This window comes from Suncus etruscus, chromosome 17, assembly GCF_024139225.1.
Source record: "Suncus etruscus isolate mSunEtr1 chromosome 17, mSunEtr1.pri.cur, whole genome shotgun sequence".
NCBI lineage: Eukaryota > Metazoa > Chordata > Mammalia > Eulipotyphla > Soricidae > Suncus > Suncus etruscus.
The window spans coordinates 37,582,543-37,609,503 of NC_064864.1; the positions used below are offsets into that span (position 1 = coordinate 37,582,543).

A 26,961-nucleotide genomic window follows, 5' to 3' on the forward strand; every position below is an offset into this window, starting at 1 on the left:
ACGCCCTACCACTGCACTATCACTCTGCCCCCACAATGTCTGTTTTCAAGGTTAAACCAGAAGTAATAGCTGAATTCTCGTTATATTCAAGATAGCTGAGTCTGAGTGATTTGTTAAGTCATAACAAGTCTGAGTGATTTGTTAAATTGCCATAAGATGCTTCTCTGTAAAACAGACCCCTAAAGCAAATCTCTTTATCAAAATCTTCTCTAAACAGTATGAACCAGACCCATGCAAACATACATTTCACTTAAATGTTTTCCTTCTTCCTCTCTAGTTTTGTTATTTTTAAAGTCACATTCACTGGGGCCAAAAAGATAGCACAGTGGTAGGGCTTTTACCTAGCATGTAGCTGATCCAGGAAAGCCTAGGTTCGATTTCTGGCATCTCATGTGGTCCCCATGAGTCTGCCAGGAGTGATTTCTTTTTTGTTGTTTTGTTTTGTTTTTGTTTGTTTGTGTTGGGTCACACCCGGCAGTACTCAGGTGTTACTCCTGGTTCTATGCTCAGAAATCGCTCCTGGCAGGCTCGGGAAACCATATGGGATGCCAGAATTTGATCCACTGTCCTTCTGCATGCAAGACAAATGCCCTACCTCCATGCTATCTCTTTGGCCCCAGCAGGAGCGATTTCTGAGTGCAGAGTCAGGAGTAATCTCTGAGCACTGCCGGGTGTGACCCAAAAACAAAATAAATAAATAAATAAATAAATAAAATCACGTTCACATTTCTGATATTTGCTGATATTTCTGATATTTGCTTATTATATATATTATTGCATCTTGTAACTCAAGTCCCATTTGGTGCTTGCTCTACATGTGAATGACATGAATTTGATCTGTAGCTTTACATGTGATGCCTTCAGCAGCCAGGAGTGATCCCTAAGGGCAGAACCAGAAGTGAGCCCTGAACATCACCAGGTATGGCTGACCTGTTCTCAAGTAGAATTATTTAAAATAATTATTATTTAAATTAATTATTTTTAAATAAATTATTATTTAAAATAATAATTATTATTTAAAATTAATTATTATTAATTTATGCTTCCTTGCAGACAGTCCAATGATCTCAGAAATGACTTACAAATTACAAAACTTGCTCTTCAATGATGGTACTTCAAGTGCAATTAGGAGATAATTGCAGCTCTTGCCACTATGCAATGCCTTTCTTTCCCCATCTCTGGTGTCTCCAGGATGGAGACCACCTTTAGTTACTCACAAGAGCTTAACAGATACCAGCAGAATTGTGGCAGGTACTTAATTGAATCTATCCTGCATTTGGAGATTTCTAGAACAAGCGAGCTTTGATATTTTCACTGCTTTAGTAAAAATATGGGACCAGAAAGCAATCAAAATGGAAATTCCTGCTCCACAGTAACATCTGCTTTTATTTAGATTTTCACACAGCCTGAGAAATGACACCAGTAGAAAACCAACCTCAACCTCTCTATTTTTTTACTTGAGAAAAAGAGACAAGGCTCCAAGGATCACCAAACTAATCTTGTTCCTATGTGGCTGTCAGAACTCAGTATAAGTGATTGGAGAAACTGAAGCTTTTAAACCCTGAAGGTCTTGGAAATGAACGTTTCCATACGCAATACCATATTTTGCTCTACCAAACAGATTTAATCCCCAGCCACAGCCTTTCTGTTTGCTCTAATTTACATTAATAAAATATTCTAACAAGAAAATGAAAATTTTTCACAACCCAAGCTTTTCCGTCTTCTTTTCTAATTTTATAGTATTCGTTATTACCACATTTGTGTGTGTGTGTGTGTGTGTGTGCGCACACGTGCGTGCGCGCGCGCTGTTCTCTTGCTCTCCAATCCTATTCCCCAGACCCCTTCAAATACACCCTTATACTTACACTCCTACTCTTACACATACCCCTAAATACACACAGAGAGACACACACAAAAACCTTGGAGGAAGGTATGTGCTCTTTATAAGGTTTCTGCATACCTGTGCTGCCTTCATTCGCTTCCACTTAGATGACTGACTTTAAACAATTTGGTCAACTTTGCTGAGCCCACTTTTTCCTCATCCATAAGTAGGTTAAAATAAAAAGCCTGTCTGACTTAGAATATTTTTATTTATTAATTTATTGGATTTTGAATCATACCAGCAAGGTGCAAGTGTTACTCCTGACTCTGCACTCAAGAATTATTCCTAGAGGTAGTCTAAGGACAATATGAACGCATATGGATAGAACCTGGGTTGGCAATGTGCAAGATAAGTTCCTTACCTTTTTTACTATCTCACCAGTCCCTCAGAATAATTTAGAAACAAAATGTCATTATGTGCGAAGGAGTTGTAGCATAATACCTGACACAGGTAAACCCACAACAGATATTATTTACTATGCTGTTTGGAAAATCAAAGTTTTTTCTTTTTTTTCTACTACAGTATTTTTTTAAGTTCAGTAAGCTGCTTTTTTTATTCTTTCTTTCTTAAAGGATAAGTGTTAAAAAAATACAGTAGTAAAGGTGTTAAAGTGGCAATTGCCATTGTTTGCATAGGCCCAGAAAAATATGGTGAAAACAGAAAAAAAATCCTTGGCCTGATTACAATAGGCCTCACTCCTGAAGTTTATTGGCATAAGACCGACACAGCTCCAGGCATACCAGTCTGCCCAAATCCTGTGGTCCCAGTGAAACTTTTCACACATTAGCTGTTGTTGGTGTCAGGTTCCTATAGTTAAAGATTCTGGTTTCTGTGCATTTCCTTCATCAAAGTCAGGCTGATGTGGAGCATTCTCTAGTTTCACCTCATCATTAGATGCAGAGAGACCTGCCCTGCAAGCAAGTTGTTGCTAAGTCATCTGGGTGTTGAGAGCACTCTTTGGAGTAAGTCAATGCCAAAGCAGTGGTAGGGTCTTCCCTGGTAGAAGTTTGCATCCTGGTAATGTTATAGATAATTGTGGTTGTTTCTATAGATGGTATCCATTGTTCAGGGGTGTATGGGCAATGCCCATTCTTTTGAGGCCTAAGCCAAATCATTATGCCAATGTTCAGGGTATGATGCCTAATTGAATTACAAAATTTGTGTTCCCTTCTCTATTACATAAGAACTTATTCGTGTGTGTGATATTTTCCCATTTTAATGTGCCTATGCAAAAGAGAAACAATGCCACAAGGTACTGTTAGTGCATCTGGGGGCCGAGGGAACAAGTCCAACATTCCCCATAACTTGTTTCTAACATGAATTCTAAACAAAGATACTCTTCTACTAGCATTTCTTATTGAACAGATCCCAAAGGGGAAAAAGCAAGCAAGCAAACAAACAAACAAAAGCCCCCGATGTTAAGGGAATACATCTAAGATATACAAAGGAGATACACATGTCCCTTTTATGTTTTAGAAATAGTCGGGGGGGGGGGGGGAGGAGTGTTGATTCCGGGACACTACTTTGGTCTCTGATTTGGCCATCTGGAGTCTGTAAACAATTCCCAGTAGTCCCATATCAGGAAATGTCTTTGAGTGGGACTTCTCAGAATCTGATTATGGTAGCAAGCACAGGTACCCAGTGAAGGGAGGTGGAGGATAGGAGTTCATTGATAATAGATTGATAGGAATAGAGTTTTGGTTTCTTCTCAGGCTGAGTCTATTTTTTTCATTTTGGGAGCTGGCTGGCAGTTAGCTTGAGTGAGGATAAAAATCTGCCTCATAAGGAGCAAAGAGCTGAGGGTAAAAATGTTACATGTGGGGTAATAGACAGTGGGGGTGAGAGTAAAGGACTAAAAATGAGCCTGTAAGGTGATGAGCCAATGGGGGAAGGGACTAATACAACATGGATATTCTGTATATTGTAAACATAGAGGAACACCTATGATATCCTATTTAACTATCTATACTGTATAATGCAAAGTGGATTAAACTATATAAATATCTATATAAATTATATATCTATATCTATATAAACTTTATATATATATATATATATATATAAATTTTATGCTTGAAGGTGATAGCTCCCATGATGCTTGAGAATAGGGATTAGTAGGAAGGGAAGTTCACCAGTCCCCTCCCCAATCCACCCCTCTGATGCATAATGGGGGAGAGCGGGGATCCCCTTTAAACTCCTCCCCAGCACCCACCTTGCTGGCATCCTGGGCAGGCAGCCAGAAGTAACCCTGGGGGTCCGGGAGGAAGGAGAGAGAACGCTGTGAGGGGCAGCAGGAGGCTACATCTTCCACTAAACTTGGCCAAAAAGTCTATAGCATGGAGCCATGCCATTCCTCATGTCACCTGCTGAAGCTTCCTTGTTTTTTTCTTAATTAATGCATAATACTGACATTGTAATTTGTGTAAATCAAACCACATTCAAGTGAAAGTCACCAGTGGTACACTCTGGTATCAGCATATTAAACTGCCCTATGTTTATTGGTTAGAAGGAAGTATTATAGTCTCATTATAAACATGAAGAAACATCAATTTGGCTACAATATTTCCCAAATTAAAGCTAATCTCTTGACTATATAAGTGACACATCTCTTCTGCAAGACTTGGGTAAATATTCTACAAGGCAAAGTGTTATCCTAAGGTCTGTTTCTTTCTCTCATGCTACAGCCAAACAAAAGCCTCATACAGTAATATACATGCAGATGACATTTCTAACTTAGATTTTCATTGAGTATGTGGGTTTTTGAATGCACATATGGTGGAGGGGAATAAAAACACAAGAAATGAAAACTCCGAGAAGAATCATTATGGCTATTTTATCTCAGACACGGTAATTTACATCTCTAGAAGTTCAATTTGGACTTCTTTACTATCTTTCACATCCCTTTTAACATGTGCAAATACTGTCCTACATTCCTTGATCTAACTATAATGTTAATATTATTGTGCAAGCCTACCAATAATTTAATCTACTAATATGTATATTTTTTTCCTTCACAAAATTGTGGTAAAGACATTCTGAGCACTCTACTCAAACTCCATAATTCATATAGTTTATCCATTCTGGCTGATGGGAATATAAACTGTTCCCAGCTGTGTGTGCTTTTCAAGAGTTGCTCTGTCTCTTTCTTCAATTGATTCTTGTCCATACCTCAGAAAAATCACTTCAATGATGAACATATTGAGAGATAGCCAAAGGAAGTCTTTGTAAATCTCTACAGCCTATTCCTACTTTTCTCTTTTCTCCCCTTTCTTGCTCTCCATCCTCTAGAATTTACATCTTTAGATTGTCCCCTCCTATCTTAGCTGAAAGGAACATTCAAACTCAGATAACTTTAAGAATGAGAATTCTTACTCAAGCCCCTAGTAACCCACAGGGTTAGGACTCTATTATCTATCTCTATCTTTCTTTTCTCTCTCTCTCTCTTTCTCTCTATCTCCTATTTCCTATGAGATAGTTTGAAGTTATTTAAAATATTCAAACATATGATGTTTATTTTTCTAAGTTTCCAGAGCACAGCTACATGTGACTTATCTTTCTTGGCTTAAAATATCAGGCAATAGGGGCCGGGCGGTGGCGCTAAAGGTAAGGTGCCTGCCTTACCTGCGCTAGCCTAGGACGGACCGCGGTTCGATCCCCCGGCGTCCCATATGGTCCCCCAAGAAGCCAGGAGCAACTTCTGAGCGCATAGCCAGGAGTAACCCCTGAGCGTCACAGGGTGTGGCCCAAAAACCAAAAAAAAAAAAAAAAAATTAGGCAATAGAAAAGAAAAATGAAGTTCAGCTGGTTATTGCTGAACTAAAAAAAAAAAGAGAGAGAGAATATGAATGCACACACATATCCTTGAAATTCTAAATTCTACACTACTAAATTCTACCCCAAATGTTCCTATGTACTCATCCTATCATGCCATGCTTCCAAGAGTTCCCAAACCAGAAATGCTCCAAGAACTCAAACAAGACTGTGAGATGAAGAGCCCAGGCAGAAGCTAGTCTAAAAAGGGTGGTGAAAAATTCTGAGGCTGATGATAAAATGTTGATATCTCCCGAAGTTTGAGGAAGGCATGGATGCACAGGAATTTCAAAAGTGCACATCTTACTTGGTATTTCTTTTTCTTCCCTGGCACAAGTGTATGCATTGCGCACACATGTACAAACACAGGAACTTTGGGAAAATATCCACTTTCATGCCTCCAGGTTTCTGAAGGCATTCACAGCAGAACCTAATCATCAACAGGTTAGAGTCCCCGCCTCAACCTCTCTGAGCTTTCAGTCTCATCTATGTTTCTCAGAATCATTGTAAAGATCAACTGAGACAGAACTATTGATCTAACCACATTTGGTTCATGGGAAAGCAAGAGCATAGAGATGCTCTACTCAATAATAAAACTCTACTTAGCATTTTAAACTACAGAACAGCTGGCAACCACCTGATGGTAAATGTTCTTAATTTTTTAATTAGAACGATGACTTTTTCTGTATAAAATTCCAAAATAATCAGGGTTTTGGAAACAGTTTAGAGGTTAAGGGTCCATGCTTTGCGTGGACTAGATCCTGGTTTAACTCCTGGTACCACATCCCCCTCCTCCAACATCAACAATGTATTCTGGAATTTTACACACACACACACACACACACACACACACACACACACACACACACACACACACACACACACACACACACACTCTCTCCAAGCACTGTTAGGGTAGTTCTAGTGGTCCCCTGCTTTGCAAGTTCTGAGTAACACCACAACATTGTCCAGGTATTTGAGCAATACTTAAGAGTCACAGGCCTTGCCTTTTTCAATCATTCCATCTTTATTGCAGGCCCTATATATGGTCTGAAGTTGTTAGTATAACCGTAGTTAAGAGTGACCCTGACGTTGAACAGATGATTAAAGACCTTTGAGGAAAAATAGAGTTTGTCCTATTAGATGTCAGTGAGAACTGAGTGTATCAACACTATCAGATGTGCTCAATCCTTGCTGAACCATACCTCATTGCCTATCTGCAAGGGGACTCTCTCATGCATCAATCTCTGGAGAAATCCTCCTCTCTGAATTTCAGCGTAAATAGCAGGGTCAGCACATGACCAATAGGCTTCTTTGGCTTATCTGAAGATTGGGAAGGGAGAAACAATTGAGTGTGCTCTGAGCTTACCAGTTCCCTCATGGAACTGAAGCCAGAATTTTACTGGCTTCAAGGACCTCAGGCCCAAGCCACTGTGGGTGTGGCAATAAACGGGGCAAAGCCAGTCAGCCTCCTGGCACTGTTTGCTTACAGGCCCCAGATGCAGAATGAGAGCCTTATTTACACAGCCAGTCTCCATGGCAACAAAGAACAGTCTGCAGGCAGGACATTCCTTTGGCTGGTAGAAACCTCCTTTGCCCCCACCCAGCCCTTCCAGGTGGAGAGTGAAAGGCAGCCAGAAGAGTCTCTAAGTCCTCAGAATCTTCCAGAGAAAGCAAACCAAAAAACCTGGGGTTAAATACACAAAGATTTTGGATGAATATTTTGGACAAACAGCATATTACCAGATGGGCTTTTTTTTTTCCTTCCTGCAATGTATGGGTAAGGTGAACAAGGAGAAGGCATTGTTTAGTGGGTGAAGTCAAGTCCAAAGGTCAGGATTCCCAGTGCTTTTTTTTGGTTCAATAAAAACATATTAAGATGGGATGTTATCATTCCAAGTCAACTCAGGGTTAGTCTCTTACTACAAAGCACTCAACAAAATTTCAAGGAAATTTGCAGGTCAGAAAATTCATTTCCCAATTCAGAAGGTCTCCCCTCTGTTGCTGCCATACAATCCCATTTTTGCTCTATTAGCTGCATCACCCATGGCCCCAGGACAATGCTTGAGGGGTGTGTGTGTGTGTGTGTGTGTGTGTGTGTGTGTGTGTGTGTGTGTGTGTGTGTCTGTCTGTCTGTCTGTCTGTCTGCCTGCCTGCCTGCCTGCCTGTCTGTCTGTCTGTCTGTCTCTCTGTGTCTGTGCATATGATAACTACACTTTCAAGCCACAGGTCCTTGAAAGATTTAGATATGGGATAGGTACGTTTTTTTTTTTCTTTCAGAAAAAAGAACTGCCAGAGAGTATGAAGACTCAGAGGATTGTAGAGAAAAGGATACCCGGGAAAATTGGAGGAGAGGATCTCCCCGGAATGGTTAAGAGTGGTGAAGAATAGCTCAATCATTGATCAAGGACTAACCCTTTTCTGTTATGCCTAAAAGTTATCAAAATGCCAGTCACTTCCCTTATGTTTGGACTTTTTGTTCAACACGCTTTATAACATGGAGTGCATCATATCTCAGTAAATACAGGTATAGCCCCAGACTTTAGAAGGACTCCCTTATAAGAGGACCTGCTCTTTTTCCTTTATTCAATATGTAAAAAAAAAAAAAAAATGCTGGGAATCAAACACATTGACCTTTAACTCTATCTCCCTGATATACCCAAAATATGGATTCAGATGAGAATCTGTCCTCTCTCCACCAAGGAAGGCCACTGATGTCTTTTCAACAGGTCTCAGATAAATACATAATAATCTTCCAGAACTTCCAGTACCTTGCTTCTCAGCTTGGCTCTGTCTCCACCAGCCAATTTAAAGGATTTTTTTTGGGGGGGGTCACACCTGGCGGTGCTCAGGGGTTACTCCTGGCTGTCTGCTCAGAAATAGCTCCTGGCAGGCACGGGGGATTATGTGGGACACTGGGATTTGAACCAATCACCTTTGGTCCTGGATTGGCTGCTTGCAAGGCAAGAGCCGCTGTGCTATCTCTCCAGGCCCTTAAAGGATGTTTTAGAACAAAAGTCAGATTACAGTATATCCATATAACTTGTCCAGTGGATTCCCATTGTGTTAGGATAGAAATCTAAGTCCCTCTGTCACTCACCTCATGTGTTGTGGTTTTGTTGAGATCCTCTCTTTTTCATTGTTCTAGTCCCTTGTGTTCTTGTATTCTACCTGACTCACCTGCTCAACAATTCTCCAAGATCCCCAAAACCCACTTTTGCCTCATTATTTGCACTTGCTGTTCCCTCTGCCTGGGATATCCTTTCTCTTCAGAGAACTGGAAAGGGGGGATTCATTCCTTCACTTAAGATCACTACTCATTACTACTCATTATTCATTGCCTATCACCACCTCATTAAATCAGAGCTTGTCTTCTACCTTTAATCACTATTTTACTGCTATTTTTTTAAATTACATTTTGGTTTGGGTCAGATTTGGTAAAGCACAGGGTTTATTCCTGGTTCTGTGTTCAGAGGACCAAATGTGGTATCAGGGATTTAAAAAGGGTTGGTCAGGAAAAGGTAAGAACTTAATCTTTTTAATAGCTCTTAGTTTTTTCTAAGCTTTAATAGTTTCTTCCTAGCTTATAGCACTCTGCAGAACCTAACCCACATGTGTTTTTTTATAGTTGTTTTCTGAATTCCCTCAAACATGACTATATCCAGAAAAGTAAGAACTGTGAAACACTAAAGAGAACTCCAAGGCCAGGTGAGAAAACTCAGGACACAGTCTACCTAGTAAGTGGTAGAGCTGGGATTTGAACCCAGACCTTCTGCTCCTTCACCATACACTGTCCTTCCTGCTTGAGTCTATTACCATGACAGTAAATATCCAAACATGAGTGGAAATTATTTGTCTCTTCACAATTTTTTTTATCTTTATGTAATCTTTAGATAATGTTTCATTGCCATGTTAAAATAAATGAAAATGATCTAAACTGATTTGGTATCTGTGATCATGGGTGAGAAAGCACATGGCACAGATAAAATGGAAAGAATAATTAAGATTAAGCAATAGAATGCACAGAGATGTAGAGACCAAAGAAATATAACATTAAAACTACCAACTATATTTGCCTAAGTATAAAGTACAGCATTTCAAAGACAGGGTGAAAAAATGCACATATACATCTCAATGACTTTTAACATACTGAAAAGATAATGTGTCAAATACTCTTAATCAAATAAAATGTATTAATATAACCTTTTTCTTTTTTTTTAGTAAGGTTACTAGAAAAATTTAAACTACAGATGTGGCCACATTAAATTTCTGATGGAGGGATGGAGGGATCTTGCTTAGAACAGAAACAGTAGTACCATTTGCAGAAGAAAGAAAAGTCTATTATTAATAATAGAAAGAAACTTACCAAGAGACTCAAATATCCACTTATCCCAGAATTTAGAAATATAGGAAATAAATTGAAAGTTAGAGAGGTAAATAATCACATACTTTGTTCAAAACTGGCATATTCAACATAACCTTTAAAAGTCTGTATGATTTTCAGTCTAAAAGAGTAGGGCCAGAACCTACTAGAATGTATTAATACAGTGTAAAGAGAGGGAAGCACTGTAAGGAACATTGGTTAGCAATGGGAGACATGAAAAGGGAATTCAACAAAGGTGAACATGGGCACTTTTGAAGTACGGCCAGAGTTAAATGTCTCTAGGCTTTTTCAGTCTGATACCTAAGTGGAAGACCATGATAACTAGCATAACCAACCAATTTACTGTCCAAATCAAGCCACTGCTCACAGCAACAGGGACATTAATTACCTTGGGTTGAGACAATAAGCAGGATTATCTCCAGCAACTAAGGGCATATGGTCAGCCTATCTCAACTAATTCCTTCTAATTTATTGTTCTTATTCCAACTTTTTTTTTTTTTTTTTTTTTTTTTGGTTTTTGGGTCACACCAGGCAGCGCTCAGAGGTTACTACTGGCTCTATGCTCAGAAACCGCTCCTGGCAGGCTCGGGGGACCATATGGGATGCCAGAATTTGAACCACCGACCTTCTGCGTACAAGGCAAACACCTTACTTCCATGCTATCTCTCCAGCTCCTTGTTTAATTAATATATTTATTTAAACACCATGATTACAAATGTACATCCCCCTTCACCAATTCAACCTTCCCACCACCAATGCCCCCCATCTCCCTCCTCCCCCACCCCCTGCCTGTCTTCGAGACAGGCATTCTATTTCTCTCACTCACTACCAATATCATGATAGTTGTTGGTGTAGTTATTTCTAACTGTGCTCACCAATCTTTGTGGTAAGCTTCATATCATGGGCTGGTCCTTTCAAACCTCAGCTATATTGTCTCTGGGTATTATTACCATCCTATCTTTTATTTTTCTTAAATCCCACAAATGAGTGAGACTATCCTGTGCCTATATCTCTCCTTCTAACTCAGCATAATAATTTTCAGGTTCATCCATGTATAGGAAAATTTAATGACTTCATTTTTCCTGACAGTTGCATAGTATTCCATTGTGCATATGTACCACAATTTCTTTAGAAATTTCTAGATTCTGGCTATTGTAAATAAAGCTGCAATAAACATAGGCATGCAGAGGGAATTTTTGTGTTTTTGTTTTCCTAGAGTATATCCCTAGGAGTGGTATAGCTGGGTCATAGTATATCAAATGTACCCGAGGCCAACTCACATTTTTTAGTACACTGATATTACTAAACGCTGGACTGTTTCTTCTTGAAACATTTAAGAAGAACCATTCTTCTTATATCATTTTTTTAAAAACCCAAAACCTGGTGCTGAATAGTGGGCATCTTATGATCAATGACATCATAGAATTAAGGATATAAAGTAGGCAAGAGAGATAGTACAACAGGTAGAGCACTCTAATTTCACACAGCACCCCAAGCACCCCACATAATCCAAGCCCAACAGGATGATCCCTACTTCAAAGTCAGGAGTAAGCTCTGAACACAACTGTGTGTGTCCCCCAAAACAAAACAGGCCAAAACAAAATAATTAAGCTTATAAAATTGATTTCTTATATGGTATGACATGAAAAAGAATTCACTAATGAGAGATCTAGAATATTTCCCCATAATGCCTTTATTTGCACTGAAGAATAACAAGTATTCAGATATTAATTATTCTTTCTTTGTAAGGATGGTTAGTTTTAATCAGTAACCTAGGATTGGGTTATAATTCTATAAATGTCAATGTCCAGGCCAAGGACTGATGAATTTACTATCTCACTAAACTTTGAGCTGTACCAATAGAATATTTCTCAGTGCCATCATGGGCACCATTCTGATCTGCCTTCATTTAACTGGTAGAAGTAGTAAGACAAGAACTTTGATTTAGGTTTATTGGACTTACAAAACCAATAAGGTATTAAAGTGGAAGTAAGATGGAAAGTTAGAATAAATGAGATGTGTGTGGATCATATATAACTAGAAGAAAAAATGCTTCTGCTTGGATCCATATAGTTGCAGTTGAGATAAAACACTAGAGGTAGGAAGTGACTATATGAAACTAAGCAAAAATATTTCAGAACTGTCAATTTGTTTCCATGACAGTGCCAAATTGGACAGATAAATGATGGCTTGATGTTTGCAGTCTCTTAGGTATAGGGGAAAAGTTAGTTAGGAGAAAAGTACTGTGATCTGATTGGCTATATCTGATATTGGCTCAGAATATGTGAGGGAAGAGAAGAAAATAAGTCTGATCATATTGAAAGTATTATAAATATTTAGTAAAGATATGTCCTTTCAACAAAATACAAACATTGGTGGTGGGAATGCCCCTGATTCAATGTCACCATGTTCCTGAAATACTACTGTAAATGATTTGTAATCCACTTTGGTCAAAATAAAAATTATTAATATAAAAGAAACCAAAATACACAATTGTAAGATAAAATGTAAAATGAGAAAATTTGAAATTTACTTACTTATTTTGCCCAATTGTCTCAAAATCTTTCACAATTATCTCCAGGGCAGATGAAATATCCAATGGTATACCTCTCAGGTCAAATTCCAGAATCTGACAACAAAAAGATTATGAAAAAAATTTGAAAAGATCAGGGAATATAAGAGATACTAAGATACTAAAGATGAGATTTTTATCTTTAAAATAATTCTTTTTGAATTACTCAACTTCACAGATAAATGTGATTTAATTCTGAGCCTAGAGGCAGTTCATGGTTGTGGTAAAGCAACCAAAAAACAAGACCTGTTTTCCTATGTTCTAGGTTTTGTGTCTTTACACAAGTCCCAAATCCTAGTTTCCATCAAGGACTAACTTAACATCTACAGCAACTGTGGCAATAATATAAAATGAGTGTATTAAAATGCTTTCTTAACTGTTTATTTTTAAATTACCTGCTCTTCTTAATTATAGTATAATCAACAAAAATATGAATAATATAAAAATACATATTCTAAAATGCATTATCCTTTATCTTATGTCCTATGGTAATTAGTGAAAATAAGAGGATGCTTTCATCTTAAAGCAATATGTTGCTGTCTTGGAGCAAACATAACAACAAAACAGTATCACTTGTCTATGTAATATATAAATTAAATAGAGCAATATTTTTTGATTAAATGGTTCTCCTTATAATATATTTGGAATGGGCAAGAACACATATCATGGGCCGGAACAATAGCACAACAGTAGGGTGTTTGCCTTGCATGTGGTCAACCTGGGACTGACTCCGGTTCGATTCCCTGCATCTCATATGGTCCCCTAAGTCTGCCAGGAGCGATTTCTGAGTACAGAACCAGGAGTAAGCTCTGTGTGCCCCTTGGTGTGGTCCCAAAACAAAATAAAACACATATCATGGATCATATTGAAATATGCCCACCAATACCACTGATTCTTGGCTGCTACTTCATTTGGGTATATTGCAGTTATAATACTGAAGTTGACAGGCAGGGGTGATGATTCAAAGGACTCAATGAATATTTTGCATATAAAAATTCAGGTTTGATCATGGGCATGATCATGAGCATCAAGTTTGATCCTCAAACCAAACAGATTACTGTAAATGATATATTAGATGTTAGGTTTGCAAAGTAAAAAAGAAAAGAGGTTAGAAATAGGGTGGAGGGAGATGGAAGACAAGATAAGAAAGATGTGTCTATATGTATTCAGCCCTCTGCCATCATGACTGCAATGAGTCTAATATAAAAAGTTATGCTAGGTTAGTCCAAACCTGAAGCATGTAATAAATGAAATGGTGTGCTTTTTATTATTTTTTACTCTCAGAGCTTGGTGCTGAGGTGCTAGGATCCAAAGAATCTAGAGGGACCAACCATTCATGTCTCTTACTCTCATGGAGTTGGCTGTCCTACTGGCTTGTCCTGGGCTCCTCTGAAGAAGGAATCTTACGTCTTGACATTTTTTTTTTTTTGAGGCTTTTCTTTGAAAAGCCTGAATAAGATATTCTTAATTGGGGTATAAGCATGGAGATGGGCCTGGAAAAGATTTGTAGAGAAGTCTTCCTAGCTTAGTGAAAATAACCTGAATTATTAATATCTTAGTTATTAATGTCTTATCTAGAAAGGTTTAGTCTGGTTTTGGGAAAAAATTGAACCAAAGATCATCTGTTTGTTTGTTTGTTTATTGCTTTTGTGGTTGTACCTGGCAGTGCTCTGGGCTTACTTACTACTTGCTCTCTGCTCAGGGATCACTCAGGACCATAATGAAGTGACAGGGATCAAACTTGGGTCAGGTTCATGCAGGCAAACACCTTAACACATGGTTCTCTTTGGCCCCACATGATCACATGATGTAGGTGGCTACACCTAGTGATGCTCAGGGTTACCTCTGGCTCTGCACATAAGAATCACTCCTGTCAGTGCTTAGGGAACCATATGGGGTGCTGGGGATTGAACCCAGCTTGGTCATATGCAAGATAAGTGCCCTACCCACAGTACTATCTTTTCAGCCCCCAAGATTAGCCTTTAAAATAACTAGTGAAGATTAAAAAAATATGTTCAATGGAAATAATTTAATTGTGTGCACAATTAATGCAATGACTATATTAAACATTATTTATAAAATAGCCATGAAACCAATAGGGGAAGGAAGATAAATTAAAAATATGCCTTCTAGTAGACTGGAAATGTCATTACAAACACTTTTGAATAGAATTATGTGAGAAATATTGAGGATAATAGTAAAGATACTGGATAACAATTTATATTTGCTATATATATTTGCTAATTTTAAGATATTACATACTATTAAATTTGTTCTCCCAATAAATATTAATTGATAACATTTCAAGTTTTATAGTTGCTGGTTCTAGATAAGACAACCAACGGTAATTGAAAAAATAATTTTCTTTTATTATTTTTGGGGTGGAGACACATTCAACAGTGCTCAGGGACTAGTCCTACTTCTGTGCTCTGGGGTGACTATTGGTTACCTCAGTACTTCAGTAATCATGTGGTGCTGAGTATTAAATCTGGAAATGTCACAGGCAGAGCAAATAAATACTTAACCTCTGTACTCTCTCTCCAATTCACAAATGTAATTTTTTCATGTTTATGTTAAGTTCACAAATTTTATGTTAAATGTGTATTACTTTTTTTTTTATTAAAAAACAGTAAAGTGACATTCCTCAGTTAGACATGCAAAATGTGATATTACAGCCATGAGAGATGCAGATATGTGTTCATTGTGGACCTTTTTCCCTGGGACTCAAGAAGATTGGACCACACCCACTACTCTTCAGATGGGCCCCAGATATGCAACATAACCAGACCAAGGCCTAATTGCAAGCACAAGGTTATGCTGGACATAGAAACCAGCATTCCCTTCCCACCACACCACAGCACCCCCACCCAGCAGTTGCTTGAACTAATGATGGAAAGAGATAGCAAGGGTGAAATGCAGATCTTTTCTCAGGGGAAGAGCTAACTTTTGACCAAAGGTGAGCCCATCAGGGACTTTTATCCATTGAAACAGTTTACAAAAAAACAAACAAACCAAAAAAAAAACAAACAACCAAAACAATGAAATCACCTCATTCCAGACAGGATTGAGTTCATTATCCACCTTCTTTGTTTTCTTTTTCTCATCTGTAAATACAAAAGTAAGAGATAGCCATCAGTTACACATATAAACAGCAAAGACTATTCACAGATTCATTCAAAAAGCATTTTTCCAGGGACCAATTATGGTTGAAAACATTAGGAAATTAGAAAAACCCCATTTTCCTATTTAGCTGCCTAGTGTTGGATTATCAAAATCAAAGAGTCTAAGCTTATGGGCAATTGTGTGTGTGTATGTGTGTGTGTGTGTGTGTGTGTGTGTGTGTGTGTGTGTGTGTGTGTGTGTGTGTGTGTGTGTGTGTGTGTGTGTGTGTTGGGGCCACAGCCAGCGGTGCTCAGGGGTTATTCTTGACTTTGCACTCAGAAATCACTCCTGGCAGGCTCTGGGGAACATATGGGATACTGGGGATCAAATTTGGGTGGCCACATACAAGGCAAATAGCCTACCGGTATCCATTGTACTATGGTTCCAGACCTTTAAGGGCATTTTTGGATCCAAAATGTTTGTCACATCTCCAGGTCTATAAAATGTGTAGGAAACAGAAACTCAAAACTAAGAAAATACTGGGGTTCTCTGGATGTCCCCTACCAATTCCTGCAGTTCAGGCTGCTCAGAGCCTCTGATCTTTGCCAGACACCTTTCACAATTTTATTGCCTCCTCCCCCTGCCTTTTTTGTTTCTGTTTGGGGCCCTAGCTAACAGTGCTCAGGGATTACTCTTGGTTGTCTGCTCAGGGATCACTCCTGGCAAGGCCCAGAGAACCTTATGGAGTACGAGGGAGCAAACCTGAGTTGGTCACATGCAAGACAAGTGTGTTACTTACTGTCCTAACCGTTTTAATGGTGAGGCTAAGGCTCAAAGAAGTTCTGAAAGCTAGGGCAGGAGTGATAGCACAGCGATAGGGCGTTTGCCTTGCACGCGGCCAACTCAGGACTGACCCTGGTTTGATTTCCAGCATCCCATATGGTCACCCGAGCCTGTCAGGAGCAGTTTCTGAGCCCAGAGCCAGGAGTGATCGCTGAGCGCCGCGGAGTGTGGCCCAACCCCTCCCCCCAAAGTTCTGAAAGCTGTCCTAGCTCCTACACATAATTGATACCCTGAGATAAAGGTGGAGATTCTGCACATGCTGACAAGAATCCCACAGCAATTAAAGATTTTAGCTGGACTTATGCCACCGCCACCACCCCACAGATCTCAATTCAAGGTAAGCAGTAGATAAAGATATTCTTGAATCAATGGGAGTAAGTCATTTCCCAGGCTCTTGGTCCAACTTTTCTGGGATACAAGGTCTTCCTCTTGGCCAGGATTAGGACATACAGACACTGGGAGAAGGATCAACCCAGATCAAACTGAGTGTCCTTGAAGTGAAGCCCAAAAGTTATACAAGAGCTCCTTATACCCCTCAATCGCCAGATAGTTACCAAACAAACTGGTGGGTATAAGATACTGCGCAAGAATTCTCACCTGGTGTCTGAATTGAAAACCAGATCAGGAAAGGAGTTACTTACATTACCAGTTTGTTCAAGGTTGTGATAAAAGAAGGATACAGAAAGAGAAAGATAGACAAAGGGCTAGGATGGGGCAGAAACGTGGTATTTAGTCCTGTGCTAAGGAGCTTCTATTCCATTGCAGTTGGGTACATCTCCCTCTCCAAATATAATTGTGTTCAGAATCCTTCCTAATGAGATATTTTGGGGAGGGTTGAGGGGCCATGCTGTTGGTGCTCAGACTATTACTAACACATGTTTAGAGATTGTTCCTAGTTATAATGGGGGTTGGGGAATACATGTAGTGCCAGGGAACAAACATGCATGCATGCAAAGCAAGCATTTAACCCCTGTACTACCACTCTGGCCCTACTACTGGGACTTTTATGAAAGCTTCATCATATCTTTGATATTGATCTCTGTATTCTGTCCCCTTCCTCTCTCTTAGAAAGGAGGAGAAAGAGAGGAATCGTCAGGGATTGAAAGTCCCAAATTTCTCTGATGCTTTTATTTTCTGTTTACACTCCCAATCAGAGCTGTCTCATTAGAGCAAAAGGATCCATTCTAGTCTTGGAGCTTCAAGAACTCTGTGTCAGGGACAGGGTCAAAAAACAAAAATGAGAAGAAAAGGTACTCCTGCATTTATCACATAGGAAACCACAGAGTTTTCAGAAATCAGTGCCATTCTAATTATTTTTCATTGCTCATATTGTCCTTAAAGATCCTAGTTAGGATATGATTATTTTCATCCTCTTTCACAGCAAAGGAAACTGTGAAGTGCATTATGAGAGTCACCTAGTTAGCAGGTGGCAGAGTAAGATTTTGTATTAGTTGTCCAAAGCCCTGAGCACACTCTGACCCATCCCTTGAGTTCCCCTCCTGCTGTGGAATGTGGGCGGCAATGTGGGATGAGGGTTGTGTTCCCCTTGAAATCACATGGCTCAGGCTTTACACATGGCAGTCGGCTGTGAGACTAACCACTTCATTCTTCCAAGACCTCAGCATAGCAGAGCCATGAGTCACCGCCCCCACACTGTTAAGTATTAACTTTTCCACTTGACTGAATAGCCCAGAGCCCCACTGGGTTCCCTTTTTGGTAACCCTACTCTAGGCATACCAGGACCTATGTTGGGCAGTTCTCACTGTGTCTCTCTATGGAGTGCACAGAGCCACTTCCAGTCACTCCACTCACTCTCCACACCTAACAGAATTCTCTTGTTCTTTGGGCACATCCAGCAATGCTCAGGGTTTTCTACTGGGCCTGCACTCAGAAACTAATCTTGACAGTGCTCATTTAATTTCAAATGAAATGTTGGTGATAGAACCAGAGTAGAACACATGCAAGTCAAATACCATACCTGCCATACTATCTTTCCAGCCTCAGGTTTTTGGTTTGTTTGTTTGTTTGCTTTTCAGGTGAGTGGGGCTAGGCCTCATCCAAAAGTGGCTCCCAGAAATGTGTGCTTTCTACACACCACAGCTTCTCTGTGGAAACTTTCAGAAACACCAAAAAAATGAAACAGCCTAAATGTAATATATGTGATGGACCTGGTAACCCAGGCAAGAACCAAGGGAAAGTCCAAAATTAGGTTCCTTAAACTCTTTAAGATTGTTTACTCTGATACAACAAATAGTACATCTGTGAGTGTTGGAGGGGAAAAGAGTTTATTGTTCCCATCAAACTCTCAAGTGAGTCAGTGGCCTTGACAGGTTAGGGATTCCTGGCATCAAAAAGGGTGAAATAATATTATTAACCTTCCTCATGCTTTCCTCATCCTTGTGCCTGAAGCAGAGCTGGGTGGTTCAAGAACTGAGAGAGGAAGGAAGCATTTAGACCCTGAGACCCACAAGGGATCTTCCAGAGCAAAGATGGTGCCTTACAAGAAGTAGCAAGTAAAAAAAAGGCAGAGAAAAGACATCAGCACTGTCCAGAGTGATCCCTAAACATCAACCCAAGAGTAGCTCCTGAGCACTGCTGAGTGTAACCCTTCAAAACAATGATTCTAAAACATTTCATATATGTTACCTATGAGCTATTAATAGAGGATCTAAATGCATCTAATAAAGACATTGAAATGTTTCACCACACATCAAAAGGCATCTCCAATGCTTTTGCTGTTTCATTCTCATCTTGAAGTTTTCTCCTGAAATGGGGGAAATGATAGGAGCAACTGGTGGTCAGGTCAAGTTGTGATCAAGCCTCACAGTCCAGCCCATACAATTGGTCTACTATGTGGGTTTTTCCACAAATGCTAACAATTTCCTCACTCTTTAACCACCAACTATATTTTAAATATAGTTGTATTTTAAATGCTACTTGCAGGTACTGGGCTAGAATGTGGGAGATACACACTAATCAAGACATGGGTCCTGCCCTCAGGAATTTCCATGAAATCGTATATGTGACCATGGTGATCAACCAAGGTTTCTGCTGCTATCAGAGGAATATACATAAAGACACAAATTCTGAGGAAGGGGAGGCTGCTTCAAACTGTGGGCATCAGACAAGATCTCATAAAAAAAATCTGGGAGTTGAGGGACAGAGCAGATTGTGGAGCTGGAAAAAAAAATGTCACCACAGATGGAGAAAGCAGTGTGTGTGGGTTAGTCCTGGAGGAGAGAACAGGTCAGGCCTTGGAACATGGCCCAGCAAGTGGCTGAAACCAAATTATGTGGAACAAAGAAGAAGCCAAGGTGGTGGTCACCTTGAAATCTGTGTCTATCAGTCTGAGCTTCACCAGGTGGGTGTGAGGTTCTTAAAGAAGGAGAATCTTGGGAACATTATTCAAGAAAAGAATATTCAAGAAAAAAATATTCCAGTGAGATTGGCTGAGCCTACTGATAAATGGGACTTTCAGCAGCTCCTGAACTTGCCCAGAACAATGATGTTGATAGCATTGTACTCTGGCATGTGCTCGGCATTAGATAGCCTTTACCTGACTGTCTAGAGATCCTTCACCACTATTGGTTCAGGAAATCCCTTTAGCATTGTGGTTTCCAGTTTTAAGTGTGAGTCCAGAATGGTTAGGTGGTTTTCTTAAGCTCACAGAGCGAGAAGAATCCATCTCACATGGGACTAGTTTGATTGAATCTGCAGTGTAGCCATGTCAGCTTCATGTTCCCTAACTAATAAAGACAGATGAAGTAGTGGCATTCACTATTTCCCTGCTGAAGAGGAACTACTGGTCACTGGTCTTTATCAAACTGTGCACACATTACATTTTATCAATTCTATTCTCATACACAATTGTGTTAGCTGATAAAAAGTAGATAGTTTTCTTAGCAGCCACATATCTATATTTATATTATTCAATTCCACTTCTTTTTTTTTTTAAATGGGTAAAATTACAGCAGCTAAATATCAGATTCAGAGACTGGAGAGATAGCACAGCAGTAGGGTGTTTGCCTTGCATGCTGCTGATCCAAGAAAAACCCAGGTTCCATCTCTGGCATCCCATATGGTCCTCCGAGCATGCCAGGAGCGGTTTCTGAGTGCAGAGCCAAGAGTAACTCTTGAGCATCACAGGGTGTGGCCCAAAAACTAAACACACAAACACACACACACACACACACGTGCGCGCGCACACACACATTCACACACACAAGCCAAATAAATATCAGATTCAATTACAGAGATTTTTTTCCACCTTCACCTTCCTCTCCCTATTTTCATTTCTGATTTTATTAAGATAACTGTTTTGGGCCCGGAAAAATAGCACAGCGGTGTTTGCCTTGCAAGCAGCCGATCCAGGACCTAAGGTGGTTGGTTCGAATCCCGGTATCTCATGGTCCCCCGTGCCTGCCAGGAGCTATTTCTGAGCAGACAGCCAGGAGTAACCCCTGAGCATCGCTGGGTGTGGCCCAGAAACCAAAAAAAAAAAAAAAAAAAACACCCCCCAAAAAGATGACTGTTTCTTCCTAGGGAAAAGAATCAAGTGCTTTCAACCCAAAGTACAACAATTGGCTTCAATAAATGAATACACTCTGGCCCATAACTCATTTCCTGTTTTCTGGTAAGCTACACCGGCTTTCCTTTCAATTTGGTGAAGGTCACCACTGCAGTCATTTACCCAAATGCCAGCCTTAAACAAGGTTTTCCTGAGAGCTGCACAAAAGTTCTTGCCAAGCCACCACGCCCCCTTGCATGAAGCCCTCTCCTTTGCTCTCACCTATCAGAGCACGTATTGTACTCTTCTTGAGAAGGCTCAAGGGGTGCCAGGATACATATGTGCACTGGAATGCAGCACCCAGGCTAGGAGGACCCACAGATGTTGAACTTCATGGCTCAACTTGACAAGTCCTGTCTAGGTGCCAGTTATTTGATCAAGCTAGTCTAGGTGTTTTGAATATACTTCATAAACTCTATCTACTTTTACAATCAGTTGCTTTTCACTACAGCAAATTATTTTCCTGAGTGTAGTTGGACATAATCCAAAGGGCTGAAGGATTTAAAACAAAAACTAAGATTTCCTGGAGAAGGAATTCTGTTTCAAGACTATTACATAGAAATGCTATCTGGCTTTCTGGCTTATCGATCTGCCCTATAGATTTTTATTTATTTATTTATTTATTTATTTATTTATTTATTTATTTATTTATTTTAGCCATTCCTTGTATTCAGGCTCTGTGTTCAGGAGTGAGCCCTGGTGATACTTGGCATTGATATGTTGTGCCAAGGATTACATCAGGATCTGCAACATTCAAGGCAAATATCTTTTATCCTACACTATCTCTCCAGCCCTCTGCCCTGTAGATTTGAAAATATAATCAGGATTTTATTTCGGAATTCTGAGAAAAAGGAGAGAGGAAGAAAAAGAGAAAGAGATAGAGTGCAATATTAATTTTTATCTGAAATTTTAGTCTAATAGCTTGCCCCACAAATTTCAGACTTGCTGGAATTTAAAATCACTAAAGCAAATCTCGCTATATATGAACATATATAGATGAGATAGATAATACACATGATATATATGTATATGCATATAAATATTTGAGCTTAAGCTAAAGCAACACACACATATCTTTATTGGTTCTATTTCTATGGTGAACATTAACATAACCGGTCACACCAGTTACACAGAAAACTTATAGCAATAACCCTGCTACTATATTTTAAATTGTTCTAAAGACATACCATCTCACAGACCCTAAAAATTCTGCAAGAAAAGAGACAGAAGAGTCCAACTATTCCAACTGGACTTTAAATCAGTGAACTCCCCATTTCTGTGAGTTATGATGTCTGGAGAACAGAAGACTCAACCTCTGTGCTTGAATGTCCTCTGTGTGTAAGCTGGTGCATTTAGACTAGATGGCCCCTAAATTTTCTACCTTTAGAAATACCTGCATCTCTGGAAACATCCCAGATCTTGACAGTTTAGATTGCTGTCTTATTAAAATGGCTCCAGAAGTAGTGATGCTCTTTACAGTTGTTTACTAAGTTGTTTACTAAGCAAAGTAAACCAGCAAGATCTGAAACTGACTGCCCACTAAGACTGCTTCATCTTCTTTGGATCCCCTGGTTATGGTCCCTTTGTTTTGAGAAAATTTCACACACACACACACACACACACACACACACACACACACACACACACACGTGCTCTCTCTGTCTCTGTCTGTCTAGCTCTCTTTCTCAAAGCCAGATTTCACAGACCCACTGAAGTTCATTCATGCATAGCTAATTGTTAGTTAGAGAAGGAGTCATTTTACTGTCTGTAGTGCTTTTCACACAGTAACTGAATCTTTACATCTACTTAAAAGGAAAATTCAATAAAGAGAAGGAAGCCAAGACACAGAGAGGTTAAGCAATTTAGCAGGTTACACAGCTAGTCAGTGGTAAAACTACGATTTAGACTCTGGCAAACAAAGATACCTTAAAAATTCTAAGGCCAAGGTTTGAGACTGTATTTTATGAACACCATCTCCTCCACTTATCCTTGAGTAATGATTGCATGAGTAAGTGAACTGGACTTTATATCCCTTGTTAGAATATCCTTTGTATACCTACCCTTACAAAGATACCTAGGCAGTAGAATCTTTTTGGGTGGGCTGGGCACTGGTGAAAAGAATAAGTGCCACAAGGCCCGGAGCAGTGGCATAGCAGTAGGGCATTTGCCTTGCACATGGCTGACCTAGGATGGACCATGGATCGATCCCTGGAGTCCCATATGGTCCCCCAGGAGCGATTTCTGAACACATAACCAAGAGTAACCCCTGAATGTCACCAGGTGTGGCCCAAAAACAAACAAAAAATAAAAAGAATAAGTGTCAGTGATACTGGTCACTGCACCTGAGCACTTCTGTTTTGACCAAACCTTTGAAGCAGTTGGAATGTAGGTGTGACTGCTCCCTGAAGGCAGCCATCCTGGAACTACCAGCATCTGGGAGAATTTGCACAAGAGCCAGGGGACAGAGAAGGTTCTGGAAAGAACCAGGAGGAGGCCCTTTTGCCCTTGGGAATTGGGGATGGGGCACGGAATCATTGTAGCCTAACAAGACCCATCTGTTAGAAGAGGTATCTCTGACTTTTTGCTCCCCCACAAAAAGTTGGCTGCGCTCTGGCTCCAGGAGATGTTGCTAAACAGGTTCCCGGGGATAGACATGTTGGCCAAGCTCTAACGGTGACTGAAAATCAGGCTGTTTTGTGGTAGCAGAAAGTCACAGATTGTGCTGATAAATGGGAGCACACTCAGACAGAAAGACTGGCTTCAACTTCTGCTCCACTTTCCACACCGTGTTTCCTCTATGGCCCCTTTCAGGCAAACAAGCCAAAACCAAATCCTAGGGAACTGCAGATGACCCGAACCACCCACACAGAATCTATTCCCCAGGGCTAGAGGAGGAAGAGTCACATTTGAGTTCTGGTCACAAGTGGAGGGAGGGTGGGGAATCTGACAAGTCATTGGGCTGCTCTGGGGGATGAGTGCTCCACCTGCCCTGGATTCTTTCATAGATTTGGCCTGGGAGTGTCCCCTCAGCCAGCACATCCACCTCCAAGGGAGATGTCACTGGTTCTATTTAACAGGCTTTTTGGTGCTGACTGTCTTGCCCCAGATCACAGAGCTGGTGAGTGGCAGAGCAGATGTGCAACTGTGGGTCAGTTCCACTTACCAGCCTGTATGCTAAACTTTTGTCAGTCTCTGTAGGCTGAGCAGCTTGGAGACCATTTGGCTTCACTTCCTGCTTACAGGGTCTACCTTGGGGGCCCCGTATTACAATTCCTACACTCAGAGTTTTTCATTAATAAATATTGACTTCAAATAGCCAAGAACAATTGCTAATATTTATGAAATGCATAATATGCCTGGCATTCTTCAAAGGATCTCATGTGATACCTTTAAATTACCCACTATCTCCCCTATTCTGCAGCACAATAAAGGAAGCAGGTTGTCAGGGTCACTAATGAATCAGAAACAAGATCAATTTGAATGTAGATGTTCTGGTTTCAGTGGCTCTACCCAAACCTCCCACTGCTAGCTGGTATGTTTCTGGACAGAATGAATTAAGGTTAGAATTTAAAGAATGCACTCTGGAGGCAGCTTGAGAAGATAGGAGCTTCTCTGAGTTTCAGAAAGGCCTGAGTGTCCTGGCAAAAGTAGCCTTGACTCAGGATATCCACAGGTTTCCATGAGAAGGCACCCCAAAGTATATAGTAATACCCCTGTGCTGAGTTAGATTGAATTATAAAGTTCTCCATCAACAGCAGGATTCTGGCATCAACAGAGGTAATATCAAGAGAAAAAAAAATACAGGAAAACACTTTAAAAACCAGCACAAAGCACCAAGTCACAAAAAGCTGTGTGATAAAGTCAAAGAAACAGCTTTAGGAACTGAGCAATGGCTTTGAATTTCAATCCTCAGCACTGCTTTAGCCACCAAGTAAGCTGCAAGTATCTTCTGACACAATCAGAAGCAGCCGCCAACCACCCTAACCACCACAAGACATCTCCCCCCCCCAAAAAAAAAATCAAAGAAACCAAAAATCTGAGTTATTCAATCCTGTCTCTACCAGACAAATTTTATTTTATTTTGGTTTTGGGGTCACATCTGGCAGCGCTCAGGGTTTACTCCTGGCTCTACACTCAGAAATCGCTCCTGGCAGGCTCGGGGACCATATGGAATGCCGGGATTCAAACCACTGTCCTTCTGCATGCAAGGCAAATGCCTTACCTTTATGCTATCTCTCAGGCTCCAACAAATTTTATTTTTGTTTTTATTTTAGTTTAGTTTTTTTGGGTTTGGGGCCACAACCAGTGGTGCTCATAGCTTACTCATAGCTCTGTGCTCAGGGATTCCTCCTGGAGGTGATCAGGGCTATATTGGGTATTGGAGATCAAACCCAAGTTAGTCACAAACAAAGCAAATGTCTTACCAGCTATACTATCACTTTAGTCCTGCAGGCAGAATTCTTCTGATCTACCTCAGCCTAGCTCCCCAGGTACCATTCTTAATTATCTCTTTTATGGTGGCTACCAGTAGCTTTTTTCCCTCTCTTCTTCCTTGACTACAAATTGCAGTGCCCGCATGCCACTTTAGAGAGCAAGACTGGCCTGTAGGAATGGATTCAGGAGAGTTGATAGTTTTTGGCAGGGGGCTTGAAAGATACTGACTAGACTGTCAGAACAGAGCACACACACCCAGGGAAAAGGTGTGGGGCTCACAGTCTCAGGACTTGGGCACTAGTCCTTGCTTTTTCCTGGCTTCGTGATCCGGCCTTTTGATATCTCTAAGATTCCAACTTGTCTCCAAAATGAGTAGATACCACCAATGCCACTGGCACCTCTGAAATCTGTGAGAATAGAAGCTGTGGGACCCAGGAAAGAGCTCACTTTCTCCTTCTCTGCCAGCATAGGAAACTGCCTCAACATTTTCAAAACACTTGAACAACTGGAGGCCTTTACACCCTTTACAGCACCAAAGTCCCCCATTCCAGATCTGCCCAGATGCCTCAAAGTTTGAATCTCCAGGCTAGGAGAATTTAATGGGGAAGAAATCTAGATGTTAGCTGAAGGAATCTGAACCCGTAATATATGCTATACCCCAAAATGGGTTCAAAACAAATAGAGCCAATACCCAGCCTAATGATGGATGTCTTGAAGCTGGAAGATGATAGCCCTCTATGCCAGGTATAGTCCAAAGCACAATCCCCAAAAGATCACAAACCACAACCCCTTTGGCCTTAACAGCGATTGTCCTATGCGACCCTGAACAAGGTAATACCTTCCCCCAAGGTTTTGTCTATCCAGCTTTTGAAAAGGCAGATTATTTGAAGATAAGAATTAAATTAATGAGTATCAGTGAAACACTTTGCTCGGTTCTCCTTCCTTCCTTCCTTCCTTCCTTCCTTCCTTCCTTCCTTCCTTCCTTCCTTCCTTCCTTCCTTCCTTCCTTCCTTCCTTCCTTCCTTCCTTCCCTCCCTCCCTCCCTCCCTCCCTCCCTCCCCTCCCTCCCTCCCTCCTTCCCTCCCTCCCTCCCTCCCTCCCTCCCTCCCTCCCTTCTTTTTTTCTTTCTTTCTTTCTTTCTTTCTTTCTTTCTTTCTTTCTTTCTTTCTTCTTTCTTTCTTTATTTCCTTCTTTCTTTCTTTCCTTCATTCTCTTTCTTTCTTCTTTCTTTCTTTCTTTCTTTCTTTCTTTCTTTCTTTCTTTCTTTCTTTCTTTCTTTCTTTCTTTCTTTCTTTCTTTCTTTCTTTCTTTCTTTTGCTTTCTTTTCTTTTCTTTTTTGTTTTTGGGGCACACTTGGTGGTGCTCAG

The 26,961-nt window shown here is 40.3% G+C and overlaps 1 protein-coding gene across 1 annotated transcript in view; it reads right to left on the minus strand.

Annotated features, from left to right (window-relative positions):
* The window catches only part of MYOF (myoferlin), a 182,985-nt gene that overhangs the window by 138,561 nt on the left and 17,463 nt on the right, over positions 1–26,961 (minus strand). The window contains exons 2-3 of the mRNA XM_049764380.1: positions 15,697–15,752; positions 12,614–12,705 (exon numbers count right to left, since the gene is read on the minus strand). Of these exons, the coding sequence (XP_049620337.1) occupies positions 12,614–12,705; positions 15,697–15,752 (148 nt within the window). The remainder of the gene's footprint in view (positions 1–12,613; positions 12,706–15,696; positions 15,753–26,961) is intronic.